General features: G+C 43.4%; 1 protein-coding gene across 1 annotated transcript in view; it reads right to left on the bottom strand.

Moving 5' to 3' along the window:
• Window positions 1-3,752: 3,752 nt before the first annotated feature.
• furina (furin (paired basic amino acid cleaving enzyme) a) overlaps window positions 3,753-15,181 on the bottom strand; it is an 84,490-nt gene continuing 73,061 nt past the window's right edge. Inside the window, exons 13-16 of the mRNA XM_085762475.1 lie at window positions 12,741-12,920; window positions 12,498-12,622; window positions 10,560-10,682; window positions 3,753-9,050 (exon numbers count right to left, since the gene is read on the bottom strand). Of these exons, the coding sequence (XP_085618601.1) occupies window positions 8,422-9,050; window positions 10,560-10,682; window positions 12,498-12,622; window positions 12,741-12,920 (1,057 nt within the window). The 3' untranslated portion in view covers window positions 3,753-8,421. The remainder of the gene's footprint in view (window positions 9,051-10,559; window positions 10,683-12,497; window positions 12,623-12,740; window positions 12,921-15,181) is intronic.

Here is a 15,181-nt window from a genome sequence, read left to right as displayed (position 1 = left end):
CACTGTGCTGCTGTTGTCCCTTCAGTCAATTGTCTGGTTAAATCTGGTAATAGATGAGGTTATTAAAGAGACAAAGGACAGAGATTCAAAGGTGAGAGGTTATGGAAAGAAAAATGGGGAGGAATAAAGTGTCATTGGGGGGGAAAAGTACAATTTTAAAAAGGAAACACTTAAATAAGTTTTAAAAAATTAATTCAATTTTACAACTAAAACATTTTGTTATATAATAAGTTATTAAACTTGCACCTGCACATTCACCACGCTATGAGATAATAACAGAGTTGTTGTAGCCTAAATGCAGAGACTGCTTGCCGAAAAACCGCCTCCAGCTTTCTGTTATTATCTCATAGCATGGCGAATGCGCAGGTTAGAACTTGTCCATGAGAGCATTTTCGAGTTGTTGGATTGTGTAGCCTATTTAATTGAAAAAAATCCTGTTCACCTCCATAGCGTAGCTCTGAGCAGCTTGCAGCGTTAGAACGGCGCTTTCCGCCGTTCTAAAAATATCTTACACTGACAAATAAAGGTAATAAACCTATTTCTATATAACGGAGGTCCGCGGGTATAGTCACAGTCACGAGGTACCAGTAAGGAGAAGTGACGGCGTGTGGTGGTTAGCGGTAGGCTACTGAAGTTAAACTCACTCACCTATAAAAGACGTGCTAACCCACTTGCCAAGTGGTCATTGGCCTCTTGGTGAAACGGTTAGCATCGTCGCCCGCGGTGCTGAAGTTCGAAACTTGCTCAGGGCAGGTCACAGAACAAGAGGCCAATGGCCACTTGGCAAATAGATTAGCATGTCTTTTTTTATGGGTGAGTGAGTTTAACTTCAGTACCGCTAACCACCACACGCCGTCACTTCTCCTTACTGATACCTCGTGACTGTGACTATACCCGCGGACCTCCATTACACTAAGACTATAGGGATTATGGCAATGGGTCAACTTGCCAAAATGTTGAACTATCCCTTTAATCTTTCTCTTTGAAAGAAAAGCTTGGCAACAACAACTTTTCCTCTTCTCAGGAACTTATCCAGAATCTTGATTTAATAATTAAAATGCATTCATTTAGTGTATCGGACAGGTGGCTCAACTTACCCCACAGCTACCATATTGACTTTTTTACTCCCCACAGTTAAATCTTTCATGCTCGGTTTACTGCCTCATGTTGTAGCTCCAGATACCACAACTCATGTATAAAACAAATTTATAATTATCTCTTTTGGTCCAAACACAATTCTCAGGAAACTTATCGACTGAATTCTCTTTCGAGAGTGAAAAATGTTTTTTGGATAGCTACATGAATGTCAAACTGCTTTACCCATGTGGTTCTTAACTTCTTAATTTTTCTTATGGTTTACTAGCAACAAGGGGTGGCTCAACTTGCCCTTATGTTCAATTTACTCCACTCTCCCCTATAACAACCAAGTGATGAGCCTCCTTTCTGCAGCATTTGTGGAGTCAAAGCTTTACAAAGTTCAGTGTTTGAGAAATGATGTGTAAGACTGAATAATAAAGATAGAATAAATGAAGTCCTAAGGAGATGAAGAGACTGACCAACAGCACCGGAAACCGACAACAACTTTACACAGGAGAGATGTGTTTTCACCTCAGACAACATCTGCACAGCTTTGCCTCCACAGATGTGGAGGAGCTGGTCTGCAGGGAGAGCAGCAGGAGCAAAGTGAAGCTGCATGAAGACCAGACTCTGTTGAAACTCTGACCACAACAGAGCGAGTGCTTCTAGCCAATAACATCAGTTCAAAGCTCTGTGTTGCCAGAAATAAATAATGATCACCAGCTCCTGTCTCACAGCTGAGAAATGAAGAGTTCAAAGACAGAGAGAGAGAAAAAAATCAGCAGTCGCACTCAGTGTTTCTGTAACAGCGTCATGGTGAAGCTTCACCTGAACGCCAGCGCTGTTTAAAAACTGTTCAGATGTGACACTGGTGGTCTTTTCCAGCACTTTGATCCAAACTGAAATGTCTAAGCAGCAAACCATGGGAGCGGTGGACCATGACGTTCAGCATCCCCAGAGGGTGAATCCCACCGACCGACTTCCTCTCTGCCCCCACACAAGTTTCACATGTGTGGGTTTGAGCAAAGTAACTGTCTAAACAACTGTTGGATGGATTTTCATGAAATCTGCAGCGCACTCCTCAGCCATAGTGAAACAAATGAATAAAACCACACTAGGGATAGACCGATTATCGGCATGCCCGTCAGTATAGGCCGTTTTTTTCAGTTTCTTTTTGCTGCCACTACTTTTTAAAAAAATCCTAGAGGAAACACTGTTTGCACTTGAAAAAAAGAAAGAAATATTTAATTTTATTTATTTATTTATTATTTATTTTTAAAGCAGAAGTAAGTGATATATTTGTGTTAATATAAGTCTTAAATAGTTATATCTTCCGACAGCAATCACTTACATAGAGTGTTTGGACTGAAACACGGGTCTGTCAGTCCCTCTGCTCTGCTCTGAGCCGAGGAGAAAACATTTATCGTATCCTACAGTTTTTATCCAATGAGGAGAGAGAACGGCATGCAGGGCTGTGTGTGCAGCCAAGGGACGCCGTGAATGTGGCGACGTAGGGACGAGGACTGTTATGGTGCGTTCAAGGAAACTCGTATTTTTCCGACCGTGAAGTCGTACCAGTTCGATCTGGTACGAGTTCACCGGTCTGAAGTTACGAGTGGCCGTTATAGTGACTTTCACCGGTAAAAAAGGTCGGAAAAACACGAGTGGGTTGCCTGGAACGCTACAAAGTCGTAAGTTGTGACTTGAAGCTGTAATTTACGATTTCAAAAGCCTGCCTGGAACGCAGCATTAGCGAAAACGACCGGACCACTTACTTCTGCTTTAACTTTTATAAATTTTAGTTTTAGTTTCAATTTGTGGAAGAAGAAGTTAAAAGCTCATGCTTACATCATGCATGTAAAGAGTTATAATAAAACATTTCAAAATGCATATGCAACTCGGTTAAATAAAAGTCTGTTGGTCCAGTCATACAGTACTGTATATGTCATTGTTGTTTTCCTAAAATCTCGTCTCGTCTCGTTCTCGTGAGATGTATCGTCACACCCCGACTAATAATTGGTGTCGGTGTCGACCCTGAAAAAACCATATCGGTCGATCCCTAAACCAAACCATACTATGTTCTGTATGTTGAAGTCCTGTCTTAAACATCATACTTACATAAAGGTTTTATTAGTGAAATGAAAATAAATAAGTGCAATAATATCCTTTAAATGTGGCAGAGTAGAGGCTTAATGTCATATTTGAGTCTGCAGGATTTATGGATACATGCATGTCTCTACCAACATTTAACGTCAGTTCATCCAACAGAGATGTTTCAGTCTGGACCAAAGTGGTGGACTGATGCTCTGACGCCATCGTCCATCCACAGAGCCGAGCTGCTGGCGCGGCACCGAGAGCTGTTTCCACTCAGAGCCTTTTGTCAAGTTTCCACCACATGAGATGCATCACCTCTAAACTTTGCACATGGTTTTTATTTCTTAAAAAAAAGTTTGAAGCCAAAAGTGATGAAATTATCACAGTCTCTCAGAAGAAATGTTCACAAAAGACCCGAAGAAAGACCATGGTTTTTTTTGTTTGTTTTATCCTTTAGCATCCTGCTAATAGGATTTGAGTGTTTCTGCCTTGTTCTTTGAGTTTGTGTCCAACACTGTCAACCTAGGTTAACATCATCATTGTATATTTACTCAAAGTGCATCTAAGTGAATAAAAACACATTCAAATTTGCATAGATCTTTATTTTTAGTAGAATCTATAATTGACATCAATTAAATAAAAAGGAGAAAAACAAGAGCAAAAAAAAAAAAATCTTTAAATTACAAGAAAATTACACTGCACCATTCATATAGTACAAAAATAGGCCTTATTTTAGAGTTATGTCCCATGTAAGATAGTCATTCTTGTACATTATTCATAGATCACAAATCTGTAAGGTACTGTGTGCAGCCACAGGCCAGGAGCCTCGCGAGGAGGCGGGAGGAGGTCAACAGAGTCGTTTGAGGCTGCTCCACTAACCGCTCCCCCATCACAAAGTGTTTTATTTATACTTAAGCAAGCATGTGCACACACGGACGCACGCAGATCTGATTCAGCCCTTAAGTTAATGGAAATGGGATACATTCTACCTCCTCCCTCCACAGCTGCTGAACATATACAGGGTGTCGCCGCAGATCTTCCAAAAAACAAACAAAAAAAAGAAAAAAGACAAGGGGGGCAGAGATGACACGATGACTTCTTCAACAAAACACTTTGAACACACTTTGAGCTGAAGGGGGTCGATGGACTGTGACGACCTGAAAGCAACACGTCTATGAACTCCTACACAGACAGCAACATGGAAATGATTGTCTTTGGTTATGCCAAAGATAGATATTGCTCCTATATTGATAAACTCCATCTGACTTCTGGTTAATCACTGCAGACTGAGACTACGTCCTGAGGCAAGTGACTTAAATCAGCGGTGTAGAGACAAAGCCTCCGTCGTGCCTACGAGCTACTAGCCGTTTCTTTATAATCAGAGGAGACGACTTTTTGTAACATTCCTGTTACTTCCAACATTAAAAAGGCTTCACACTTTAGTGCCTGTGAAGTGGTTGCCTAATGATTAGGAGCCGTGTTCTGGCACATCTAGAAATCCTCCTATGTTTTTTTTAAATTTTTTTGTTTTTTTTTGTTTTAGAGTGTAGATTCCCTCTTGCAGTGACAGGAAGAAGATGGCTGCTAATGGTTTTCTGCAGCTTGTGGTGCTTTGGGAGCACGAGCTGCTTCTTAATGCTGCCTGCGTGTGTGATTTCCTACGAAGATGGACACTTGAATGCACACAGCTCTCAGTTGATCATTTTAAAGTTTTTTTTTGACTCTATCGAGCTGTAGTGAACACAACATCGAGCTAAGATGAATAAATTATTGTGTGTGTGTGTGTGTGTGTGCATGTACTCGAGGGACCAGAGAAACTTGTCTGAACACCCCAAAAATGTTTGTAGGGAGAAACTTAGAAATCTTTTTTTTTTTTGCAAGAGAAGATGCAGAGTATACAATGTTGACTAGGCTGCACATTAATTATCCACACTAATTGCAAGAAATTGATCAAAGTCTCACAACATAGTTCTAAAAAAAACAAAAATGAAAAAAAAAAAAACTACAAAAAAACAAACTGAGCCTGGAGAGCTTAAGAAAATAGTTTATGGAAGCAATTTTGTTGCTGCGTTTAGCCCAATATCTGTTGTTTACACACTTCACACCAAGCTGGGAAGTCAATAAGATTTTGTGGCTCAAGTCTGAGGCTGTAGTTATTACATTTTTAAATTAGCACCCCTCCGTAAACGGGGGCTAATCAAAGCCTAAATGGCGGTAGGCACTAATGTACATCACACGAAGCCACGCGGCACACTCTCATTATTCTGTAGCTTTGTTCCTTTTCAGAGGCGTTTCCTCTGAATCCACATTCTCGGGTTGGTTTCCAATTCAGTTTAGCCAAAATGCGCTGCACCTGCACCAGCCATCTGAACTGAATTAAGCTTCCTGGTGCGGTGTTGAGGTTTGAGAGCATCTTTCTCCTGGGTTTTTTTTGGCAGGTTTTGTGGTTTGAAATACTTTACTCTTTGCAGTTTTTTTTTTTTAAACTTTTCTCTCTGAAGGAGCTTTTGCAATTTAAATCACATTCAACCCGGCATACAGCATTTATGAGTAACACCTTCTTAGAAAGCTTTGCAACAGAAGGAGTCAAATCAAAATGGATTTGTTTTGTGTGCTTGTGCACTTTCTCTCCCACAAAACAAGGAAGTGATTTGATTGTCAGCGAAAGAAAGAAAAGAAAAAAGGTCTTAACCCCCCAGGTGGAGCCGCCTGGGTTGGAGGTGAGGAAAAACACGCTTCTAACTATTTTAGGCTGATTTAACATTTAACTCACGGGCCGACACGATCTATTGGACAATCCTTCTATTTTCAATAACAGGTTTTTAAAGCCCACGTGCGACTGCCCATGAATGCTGATCATACAGGCCATAAATTTTAGGAGCGAGGAGTTTCAGTGGGCTTGAATTTACACAGCAGCTTTACAGTTTCTGAATTGCATTTGCCTGTTTCTGTTTCTAAAACATAAATCTGTCCTCCTAAACCTTTCCAGAGAAGCGTTTTCATTTTTGACCTACATACAATTTGACCTCTATAATCATTTAACAGCTCCTCTAACAGCGTATGAAACCTTGCTGAATGATATGAGAGGTAGATAAAAGGATGAGCAGCTGCAGTTTTGTATGCATGTCATCACCATGACAACCTCTCTCAGCAAGCGCCACTGTTTTTGTGCTGGAAATGAAAGGAAAAAAAAGAATAATAACAATAATTTGAACATAGTAGAAAAATGGCTACACTGGATTAAATCATGAGGTGCATATTTTTGATGATAACCAGCCCAGGGAGGGGAAAAAAAAAAAAAAAAAAAATCACTTTAAAACAATCTTCCCTAAAGGTATGATTAAAATCTCTCAGAATAAATAGTTTGCTGCAGTATCATTCAGAATATAATTAATTGGCAAGTTCGCTGAAGAGATAATCTGAAATTCAGATTAGATGAAGACTGGAGGGTGAGTGCAGAGACGTGGTGGAGTCCACGCAGGATTTCTAAAACTATACTCAAAGATTTGGAAAAGAGAGCAGAGGGAGAGGAGGACGCCGGCACTTCAGAGGGCAGATTAACATTTATCGACCTTCTATGCCACAAACGAACACACACACACACACGCACACATACACGTACTCACACACAAACCTAGACACACGAACAAACTTTCTGCTATGATGAGGTGTGTGTGCATTATTGTGTGTGTGTTTGTAGTGCTAATGTGCTCTGACAAAAAGGGGAAAAAAGCCTTGATGTATTGTCACTGTTTCTGCGCTGTCAAGAAATCAATCACAGGTAACTCGACACCTGTCAGCTGCTCGGAGGAGAAGCTCTTGTGCTCCACAGTCACATATTGTTCTGGGTCCCATCAGCACCTCAACCGCCTCCGTCTCAGCCCCGGGATGTGAGCGCATCAGACAGAAATTAAATATCCCCGGAAGGGATTGTGCCTCAGGGTTGAACGAGTAGCCTCTCTCTTTAGTGTGTGTGTGTGTATGTGTGGTTTTATTTAATTTTATTTTTTTCCCTCCATATTAATCTATCTTTATTTTTTTTTTTCGATATCTTTCCATTTGATCGCCGGGAGGTTAGGAGGTTGGGAGGAGAATTTATCGTTTCCCCAAACAGAATAAGTTCAGTCCATCGTGAATCCCGAATGACTGGAGGAAGCTTTGCTAGTTGTGTGTGTGACTCACAGTTTGTTCTGCCAGAGCTGAGAGAGATCTTTCCAGATTGTGTGTACAACAGGAGAACTAAAGCCCCCATCACACCTAGAACAATATGAAAAAAAGAAAAGAAAAAAAAAGAGTGACTGTATGAATGATGGATTCAGTTTCAAGTGAATGCAATTACTGTCTCGTCCTGAAAGGAAGGACGACAGAGAGGACGTGTCCAGAGAGCTCTTAGACAGGCTGCTTTTGTTCCTCTGGTTGGAGACAGACGATTAGAAATCACTGAAGTCTGGACATTTACTTGTCATTTATTAAGCTTTCAGTTTTTAAAACGTACTTGGACATGTGAATCACCACAGATAAGTGGCTTTTCAGAGCAGATTCAAGATGCGGATGTCACTCAACAACACTAAGGAGGCGATCAGTGTCTCCAACCAGATTTCATGCCACATCACACATTGTTTTCTGTTACCAGTTATTTCTGTTAAAGTACTAAATGTGACAGGACTGGCTTTAGCTTCTCTATAAAGGGCCACTACACTATTCATTAGATTTACACGCTCTCATTCACACACATTCATTCGGACGTGCACACAAGCATGTGCGCATAACACACCCACGCACATCTCTGCTCTTCACATTCAGCAATCTCGTCTGGCTACTGCACTGAGACTGAAAAAAAAAAAGAGGAAGAAAGCAAATAATAATCATTTGTTTACTGTAACAAAAAGCAGCTGGAGCTGGAGGGGAAATGGACTCTGCACAGACAGACACTGTTAGTGATTGAGGGCAAGAGGAGGGAGAGAGTCAGTTTAATAGAAATGCGGCGAAGTGTGAACAAAGCAAAGCCTGGGCCATCCCGAGCTCTGAGAGACAGCAGCTTCCCACCAGGTCTCCCACAGCAGAGTGGAAGACAAGATCCCGCAGCAGGACTCAGATGAAACCCCAGTAAGACGGAAAAAGAGGAAAAGGGATGAGCGATAAAACCAGAAAAGACTGTGAGAGGACAGTTACCACAGCCCCTGAATTATCAGACAAACCGGGCCGAGAGGATCTTAAAAGCAGAAGAGAAGGAGGGATGTGGGGGAGGCATTAAAGAGCACTTTGTGTTTTGATAAAGGCAGTCCTCTCATTCTGGACGTCAAACTCTTCGTTTTCGGAGTCTGTGTTTATGCCGTCATCCCCCCACACTGTCGGGATGCCGCGGTACGACACCACCCTGTTGCCCCCGAGGCTGAAGGTGCCCCCGAGGCCCCCGAGGCCGCCGCCGCCGCCGGCCTCCAGGGAGGGCAGCTTGATGAGGGCGCCGGAGCGCAGCTGCAGCAGCAGGAAGACGCCGGCGAAGGTGGCGATGATGGCCATGCAGCTGAGCACGGCGATGGTGATGGGCAGCTGCGAGCTGAGCTGCAGCTGCAACCCGGGGTTGTTCCCCCCCTGGCCCGCCATGAAGCTGCCGGGAGACTCGCGCATGTACTGGTTGAGGTGGTTGCAGGTGCCGGAGACGGGGTCCAGCGAGCTGTGGGGGGGGCAGGACAGACAGGCCTGAGCGCTGAGGCGGCTGCAGGTCAGGCAGGGCGGCGGGCAGGGCAGGCAGGCCGGGACGGAGGCCGGAGAGATGGAGTTTCCCACCGTGTAGTTGAGCGGCTGGGAGCCCACGGAGAAGCCCGCTGGACATTCTTTCACACAGCCCTGCTGAAAGAGGTAGTAGCCGGCGTCGCACTCTGTACAAAAAAAAACAAAAACACAAAGAAAGAAACTGTTTAATTAAAGCAGAAGTAAGCGATTCGGTCGTTTTGGCTAACTTCTTGTCAGCCGATGGAGTTAGCAGTCCCCGCCCTCGTCCCTACGTCACCACATTCATGTGCATCCCTTGGCTGCACACACAGAGAGGACCGCCCCTTTATGCCGTTCTCTCTCCTCATTGGATAAAGGTTGTAGGATACAAGGAAAGTTTTCTCCTCGGCTTACAGCAGAGCAGAGTGACTGACAGACCCGTGTTTCAGACCAAACACTCTCTATAAGTGATTGCTGTCGGAAGATATAACTATTTAAGACTTATATTAACACAAACATTCTGCTTACTTCTGCTTTAAATAGCTGGACTCACCTTTACTTCTTCATATGAGTCAGACTTCCCAAAAACAAGGGAAGCAGGAGTATTCGGCCAGACTGCCGGGCCAACACGGCGGAGAACGGTGTGTGTGTGTGTGTGTGTGTGTGTCTGACATATCTGTGTTTATTTACCGTGTGTCGGTGTGGCACAAAGTTTTCGAGGCAATTTTGCTATTTTTCCCTTCCAAGTCGCCGTTTCCACTTTTTGTTAGTTCTTCTTTTGCTTACTAAAAAAAGAAAACTGATGACGAAAAGCTTTGCAATTTATATGCTGAGAGCAGCATGTTTAAGTGAGGAGACCCATTTCCATATGCAGCAGGTCCAGATGCAGACCATTGCCTGTAATGGCAATTAACAGACTCTGTGTGCTGTTGTTGGGGGGTGATGGCGGATGAGGGGGGGAGTAAGGGGGGCAACACAGCTACAAATAGGAGTGTGAGCCAACAGCAGGAGGAAAATCTGATTTACTGCAGGCTCTTGTCAACTTGTTTGAAAAAAAAACAAAAAAAAAAACAGAGGAAGCTGTAGTTGTGAGCCCCGAGCCAGAAAACACAGTGTACTGTACGATGAAAAAGACAAAACACATGATAATTACATTGTGTTTCCCCCTCTAATGATCCTGTATGTGATCTTGTCTGTCAGTATGTCAGTACCTTTGAAGGCCTGTAGGTGTCAGACTGTCACCAGCTCCGACAGCAGCAGCAGTAGGTGTTGGTGTCTCTCTCTAGACCTTGCCTACAGCCGTGTGTGGATTTGGAGGGCGACAGCAGTTTGGTCATCATTAAATTTAAATGAGATTATTAAAAATGGACCTGCAGTAAAATTTCATTTAATCTCATCAGAAGTAAAGATCTATATTTAAAATAAAATGGATATTAATACTAAAAGAGACGTTGTAAGAAGAAGTAAGAAGCTGCAAGAGTTTTAATAAGACGAGCAGCATGTGACTTTCAAATGAGCCTGGCCGCGGTTCACACAGAGACTCGCAATGCAAACAGACGCAGCTGAGACAACACACGGTTGGGTAATATTTCACTCCTGCTCACTTCACACTATCCAGACTTCTACAGTACTTCAACAAATCTCCATCTCAGGGACCTAACAGATACCAGTCTTACCGATGCATATCTGCCTTAGGTCCAGGGTCTTACAGCTGCCGTTGCCAGCCTGAGGCTTGTCAGAGGAGCTGGAGGATGTTGAGCCGGTGCCGTACAACACCAGGATGAACTGGGTCAGAGTGCCTGAGAGGAGAAAAAGAGAGATGGAAATAAAAATCTGAAATTAACAGGGGGGAAAAGTGAGGCTGTCAAAAATAGTAGCTGCGGCACCGCTCCCTGGGGTAAATCTGGTAAATGTGTCCTCTACTCATTGTAGACACTTTAGATTTTCTGCATTTAGTGACAGTAAATGGAGCTGAAATGAGCTGCGACTTCAAGATGTCATGATTACACTGTGCTTAATAAGAGTGTCAACGTGCGCACATCTCTCAAGAATCATCTATACAGTAAGTGTGGGGCCGTTGTGAGAGGGTTTAGCTCTTAAGTACTGTACGTCTCTCCTCCTCACTAAAGGGAGGAGGTTGTGCAGCGTTCATCCACAGCTACTGTACTTTCTGGGGTCGTCTCGGGTTCTGAACATCACGCCGTGGATGGACCTGCTACATCCAGATTCAGATGGTAGCTGGTGGGTGATCCAAGGGCAAACATAAAAAAAAAAAAGTGAAATATTCACTCCGGGGCTTTATCCTGCTCACTCTTATGAGAAAGCGTGTTACTGCAGCAGTCAGTGCTCTACAAAGTCGGCTTCACAGCTCCTATAAAAGAGGCGCGGAGAGAGGCACAGGCAGCGTGGAAACGAGAGCTACTTAATCTCTAATCTGCTGACACATGATCTGAACTCCAGACTCAGATTAAAACATGTGTTAAATAACTTTCAATCCCTCTTACAAGCGAGGTCATTTTATGCTGTCCCGGTGGCCTGCTGGTTAAGAAGCATACAACATAATCTTTACATCGCAGTTTAAATCCACCTTTAAATCCACTTTGGTTGCGTGTCACACCCTCTCTCTATCTCTCTTCCTCTAGTTCCTCTGCTTCATGTCTGTGTCACTATGGTCACTATCAAATAGAGGCTGAAAAGAGCCTAAAATGTGTGTATTATAAATATATACATATAAAGTAGAGTCACTTTACATTACTGAATAAATTCTGTATTTGTTTCCAACATTAGGTCAATTAGATTTTCTCTCTGGTGCCTTGTTGCCTTGGTGTTAAGACTGAGTTTGTGGTTGTTACTATTTGTTTTTGTTAAGCTTTTGTCTAATTAAAAAAAAACACATTAATAAAATATTTTTTCTCAAATGAGTCAAGTTGTTTATCGAGGTCAAACATCATTTTCAGCTCCTCATTTGTGAGGATCCGCTGATTTTCTTTGTTGACAGCGATTTTCAATTGGATATTTTATTTTGTCCTCTCCATCTTCTGAATTTTTACTGACAAAATCAATCAGAAATGTAATTAGCAGATCAATCAATCATTAGAAATAATTATTACTTGCACTACTATTTAAAGATCCCCCAAGGAGTTTGTTTTTGGTTATAAAAGAGTCTCATATTAATGTGGATGAATCTACGTTACCCACTAGTTAATGGGTCCATTTTCGATAAATACTGTATATCGTTTTGTCTTTATAGTTATTTTGATTATTATTTAGTGGTCGGCTCGCCCAGCATTTCCTACCCGGCGGGTCATGGGAATAACGCCGCTCGATCGCTAGTTGGCATCGTTTATGGTCGGAACTACGATGGTATCTGATCGTCTTCGAACCTCCGACTTTCGTTCTTGATCAATGAAAACATTCTTGGCAAATGTTTTCGCTTTCGTCCGTCTTGCGGCGGTCCAAGAATTTCACCGCGCACGCTGAGGCTCATGGGAAATGCAGTGTGAAAACACTTTGCTTTCCAAAACTCCTCGTTGTCCCTTTAAATTAGCCACAAATTGTCGACATGAACACGCAAGCATGCAGGAAAATGCAGCACAATGTGGAAGATGCCTCACCGTAGTCGCTGGCACCGGCCACGTTCTCGATCTCCAGCGTCCACGCCCCCTTGGGGTTCTCGTCCCAGGAGTGGGTGGTCATGAAAGCCCAGGCGTTGAACCCCTCCGACGAGTAGTCATGAGGCCTGCGGAGGGGAGAAAAACAAAACAACAACAAACATGAAGAGTCAGTGGTTTGTGTTCCAGTTACTGTAGGTTTTGTTTTTGTGTGTCTGTGTCTGTGCAGCTGTGTGTGTTTTGTACCTGGGGTGGAGCAGAGTGGAGCGTGTGCCGGCAGGACTAATGAGGTGGATCGCCAGGTTTCCCCTCCGGTTGTACGACAGCGTGAGCCGGGCCTGGACGTGCTCTAACGAGGTCACGTGACTGTCTGTCCCGATGCAGGCATCCACGCTCATGTTGATCGATAGATGGCTGCCGATATTCCTGTGAGAAACGACACACGTAACGCCGACACATGAGGACAGACATGGTGAAGTGTTGCAGGTTGTGTGTGTGTGTTGGCTGAGATCATTAGTTCGTTTGTTCTGAGCTCTGGATAAAGCTTCCTCCTATCAGACGAGTGCACGAGTGGCGTTTTGCTCCTGGCCGGTGTGCGAGCTGCGAGCGAAGCCTGTGAACACTTTGCTGCTTGAACAGGATGATTGTCTCGCAAACCTGTAGCACCACCAGTGTCCTCTGTCTGTGGAAATAAAGCACCCACCTCTTTCTACCCCCTCCACCTCCACCCCCCTCCGCCGCCCCACAAATCCGCTTAGGAGATTACACGCATCCACAACAATTCTGAGGAGGAGGAGGAGGAGGAAGGCGCGAGGTTTTAGTGACACTGAGGTGCCCAAATTACAGACAAGATGTGGTTTCACGCTCCTTCTCCTTCCAGGTCTGCCTCTTCACGACGGATTAAAACAACAACATGAATGATCTTTGATGCAGCATCACATGGAAACAATCTAAAATGTTAATTTTACAGCGCAAAGCCGATGAGTCACGCAGCGATTGTCTGTCGTCACGTCATTTTGATGCAAATTGAGCAGCTTTTTTTTTTTTTTTTTTTACATTTCCATGTTTCAGCGACTGGGATATGTGTCTTGTGGTGTTTCTGGCGAGAACACACAGGAGGAGGGAATGTAAATTTATACAAATGGCTGCTGAAGCTGATTTATCATTGCCAGTTGACCACTGCGGCATAGGCGTGTATGATTTAAGGCCTGGGAGAGGCAAAACTTGTGGCACTGTTGCGTTGCAGGCGGAGCATCTGTTTTTACAGACACACACACGCTGAGAAAGACAGAGGGAGGGGGATATCAAACCTAACAAAAAACAACCAGCTCCTCATCACTGTGGAAAATCAACCAGTGCATGGGGGACAACTGATGGAGAGAGAACGAGAGATGAAAAATGTGGCCCTGTTGATCAACAATATTTCAGTAGCAGCTGCAGGTAAAAAGTGGTGAACACTATCTGGAAATATAGAGTCACTTGTTAAATAAAACAGGATTTTTCTGCTCAGCATCAGCAACAATGCAGTATTTTGTGATATTCCTTTGCCTTTAGCTCCAATTTGTTTGTAACTGGTATTTAACAGCTACTAAACTCAACATTATCACACATTTGAACATTTTAATTCATGATTTTGCTTTTTTATTTCAAGTCTATTTCCAATAATAACCCCAGGAAGACACAAAGATGTATAAAATGCTTCAAAACCACCAAAAAATATTCTACCAAACCCGAGGAGCTGACATCCATTCGGTAGAATACATTACAGAGAAACGAGCGAGAGTGCTTCTGAATCATAAATCACTTTCTGAAAACCGACGTCAGGGCTTGTAGCTCAGGCGATGCAGCAGTTAGTTGAATTTGCAGTGATACAAAATTCTGCAGCCCTGGTTGGTGGTAATATGCATTAACTCTGCTGAATCCTCCTTTAAAACTATTACATCAAAAAAAACCCCCAAAAACTCTGACATCCGTTTTTTAAACAAAAGCCTCGTCAAGCTCACTTATTCAGCTCGGTGCACGCTCGCAACAACTTCTGCTGCTTTGAGGCACCGACCATTTTCTGAGGTAAACACAAGGCTCATCTCATGTGACAGACAGAAAAACTTCTGTCGCTCTGACATTCACACGATATCACAGTCTAAACAAATGGCCAAACAGCCTTGAGGGTGCAGCAGCGGCGGTGGTTTGTGCGTGTGAAGCAGTTCATGTACGTCGTCTTGTATGGATTTCTTCTCTCCTTTTTTGTGAACACTGTCATGTTTCTGTTGGAGTAGAGGAGGGGACGACCGGCTGTAAGCGAGACAGACACCGAGCCCCTATCTGCTCACTTATTTCGAGTCACTCCAGATAAGTGAGTCAGCTTAACACCTAAATTGAATAAATTGAATAACCTGCCTTGACTGCTGCTCCCATACGCTCGAACCATCTGCTCTGAGCATCTCATAGCTGCAGTAAAAAGAGAGAGAAACCTCATACCCAGCGAGGGAAGTGACAGGGAGCGCATAATGAAGAGGAGACGTCCGACTGCGCTTGGAGTGTGACACTGAGAGGAGGAGGAGGAGGAGGAGGAATAAAATGGCTGAGGAGAAATATTGAGCCTTAACAATGAGAGGATTACGTCCGATCACGTTGCTCTTGCTGATCCCCTGATTAAACTCTTTACAATTTGATTTATTCCAACTTGT

The sequence above is a fragment of the Trachurus japonicus genome, chromosome 3 (genome assembly GCF_045865225.1).
Source record: "Trachurus japonicus isolate A0001 chromosome 3, Traja_1.0".
Classification (NCBI taxonomy): Eukaryota; Metazoa; Chordata; class Actinopteri; order Carangiformes; family Carangidae; genus Trachurus; species Trachurus japonicus.
Note: the sequence above shows the minus strand (reverse complement) of the source record. Positions and strands in the feature narration are given on the sequence as shown.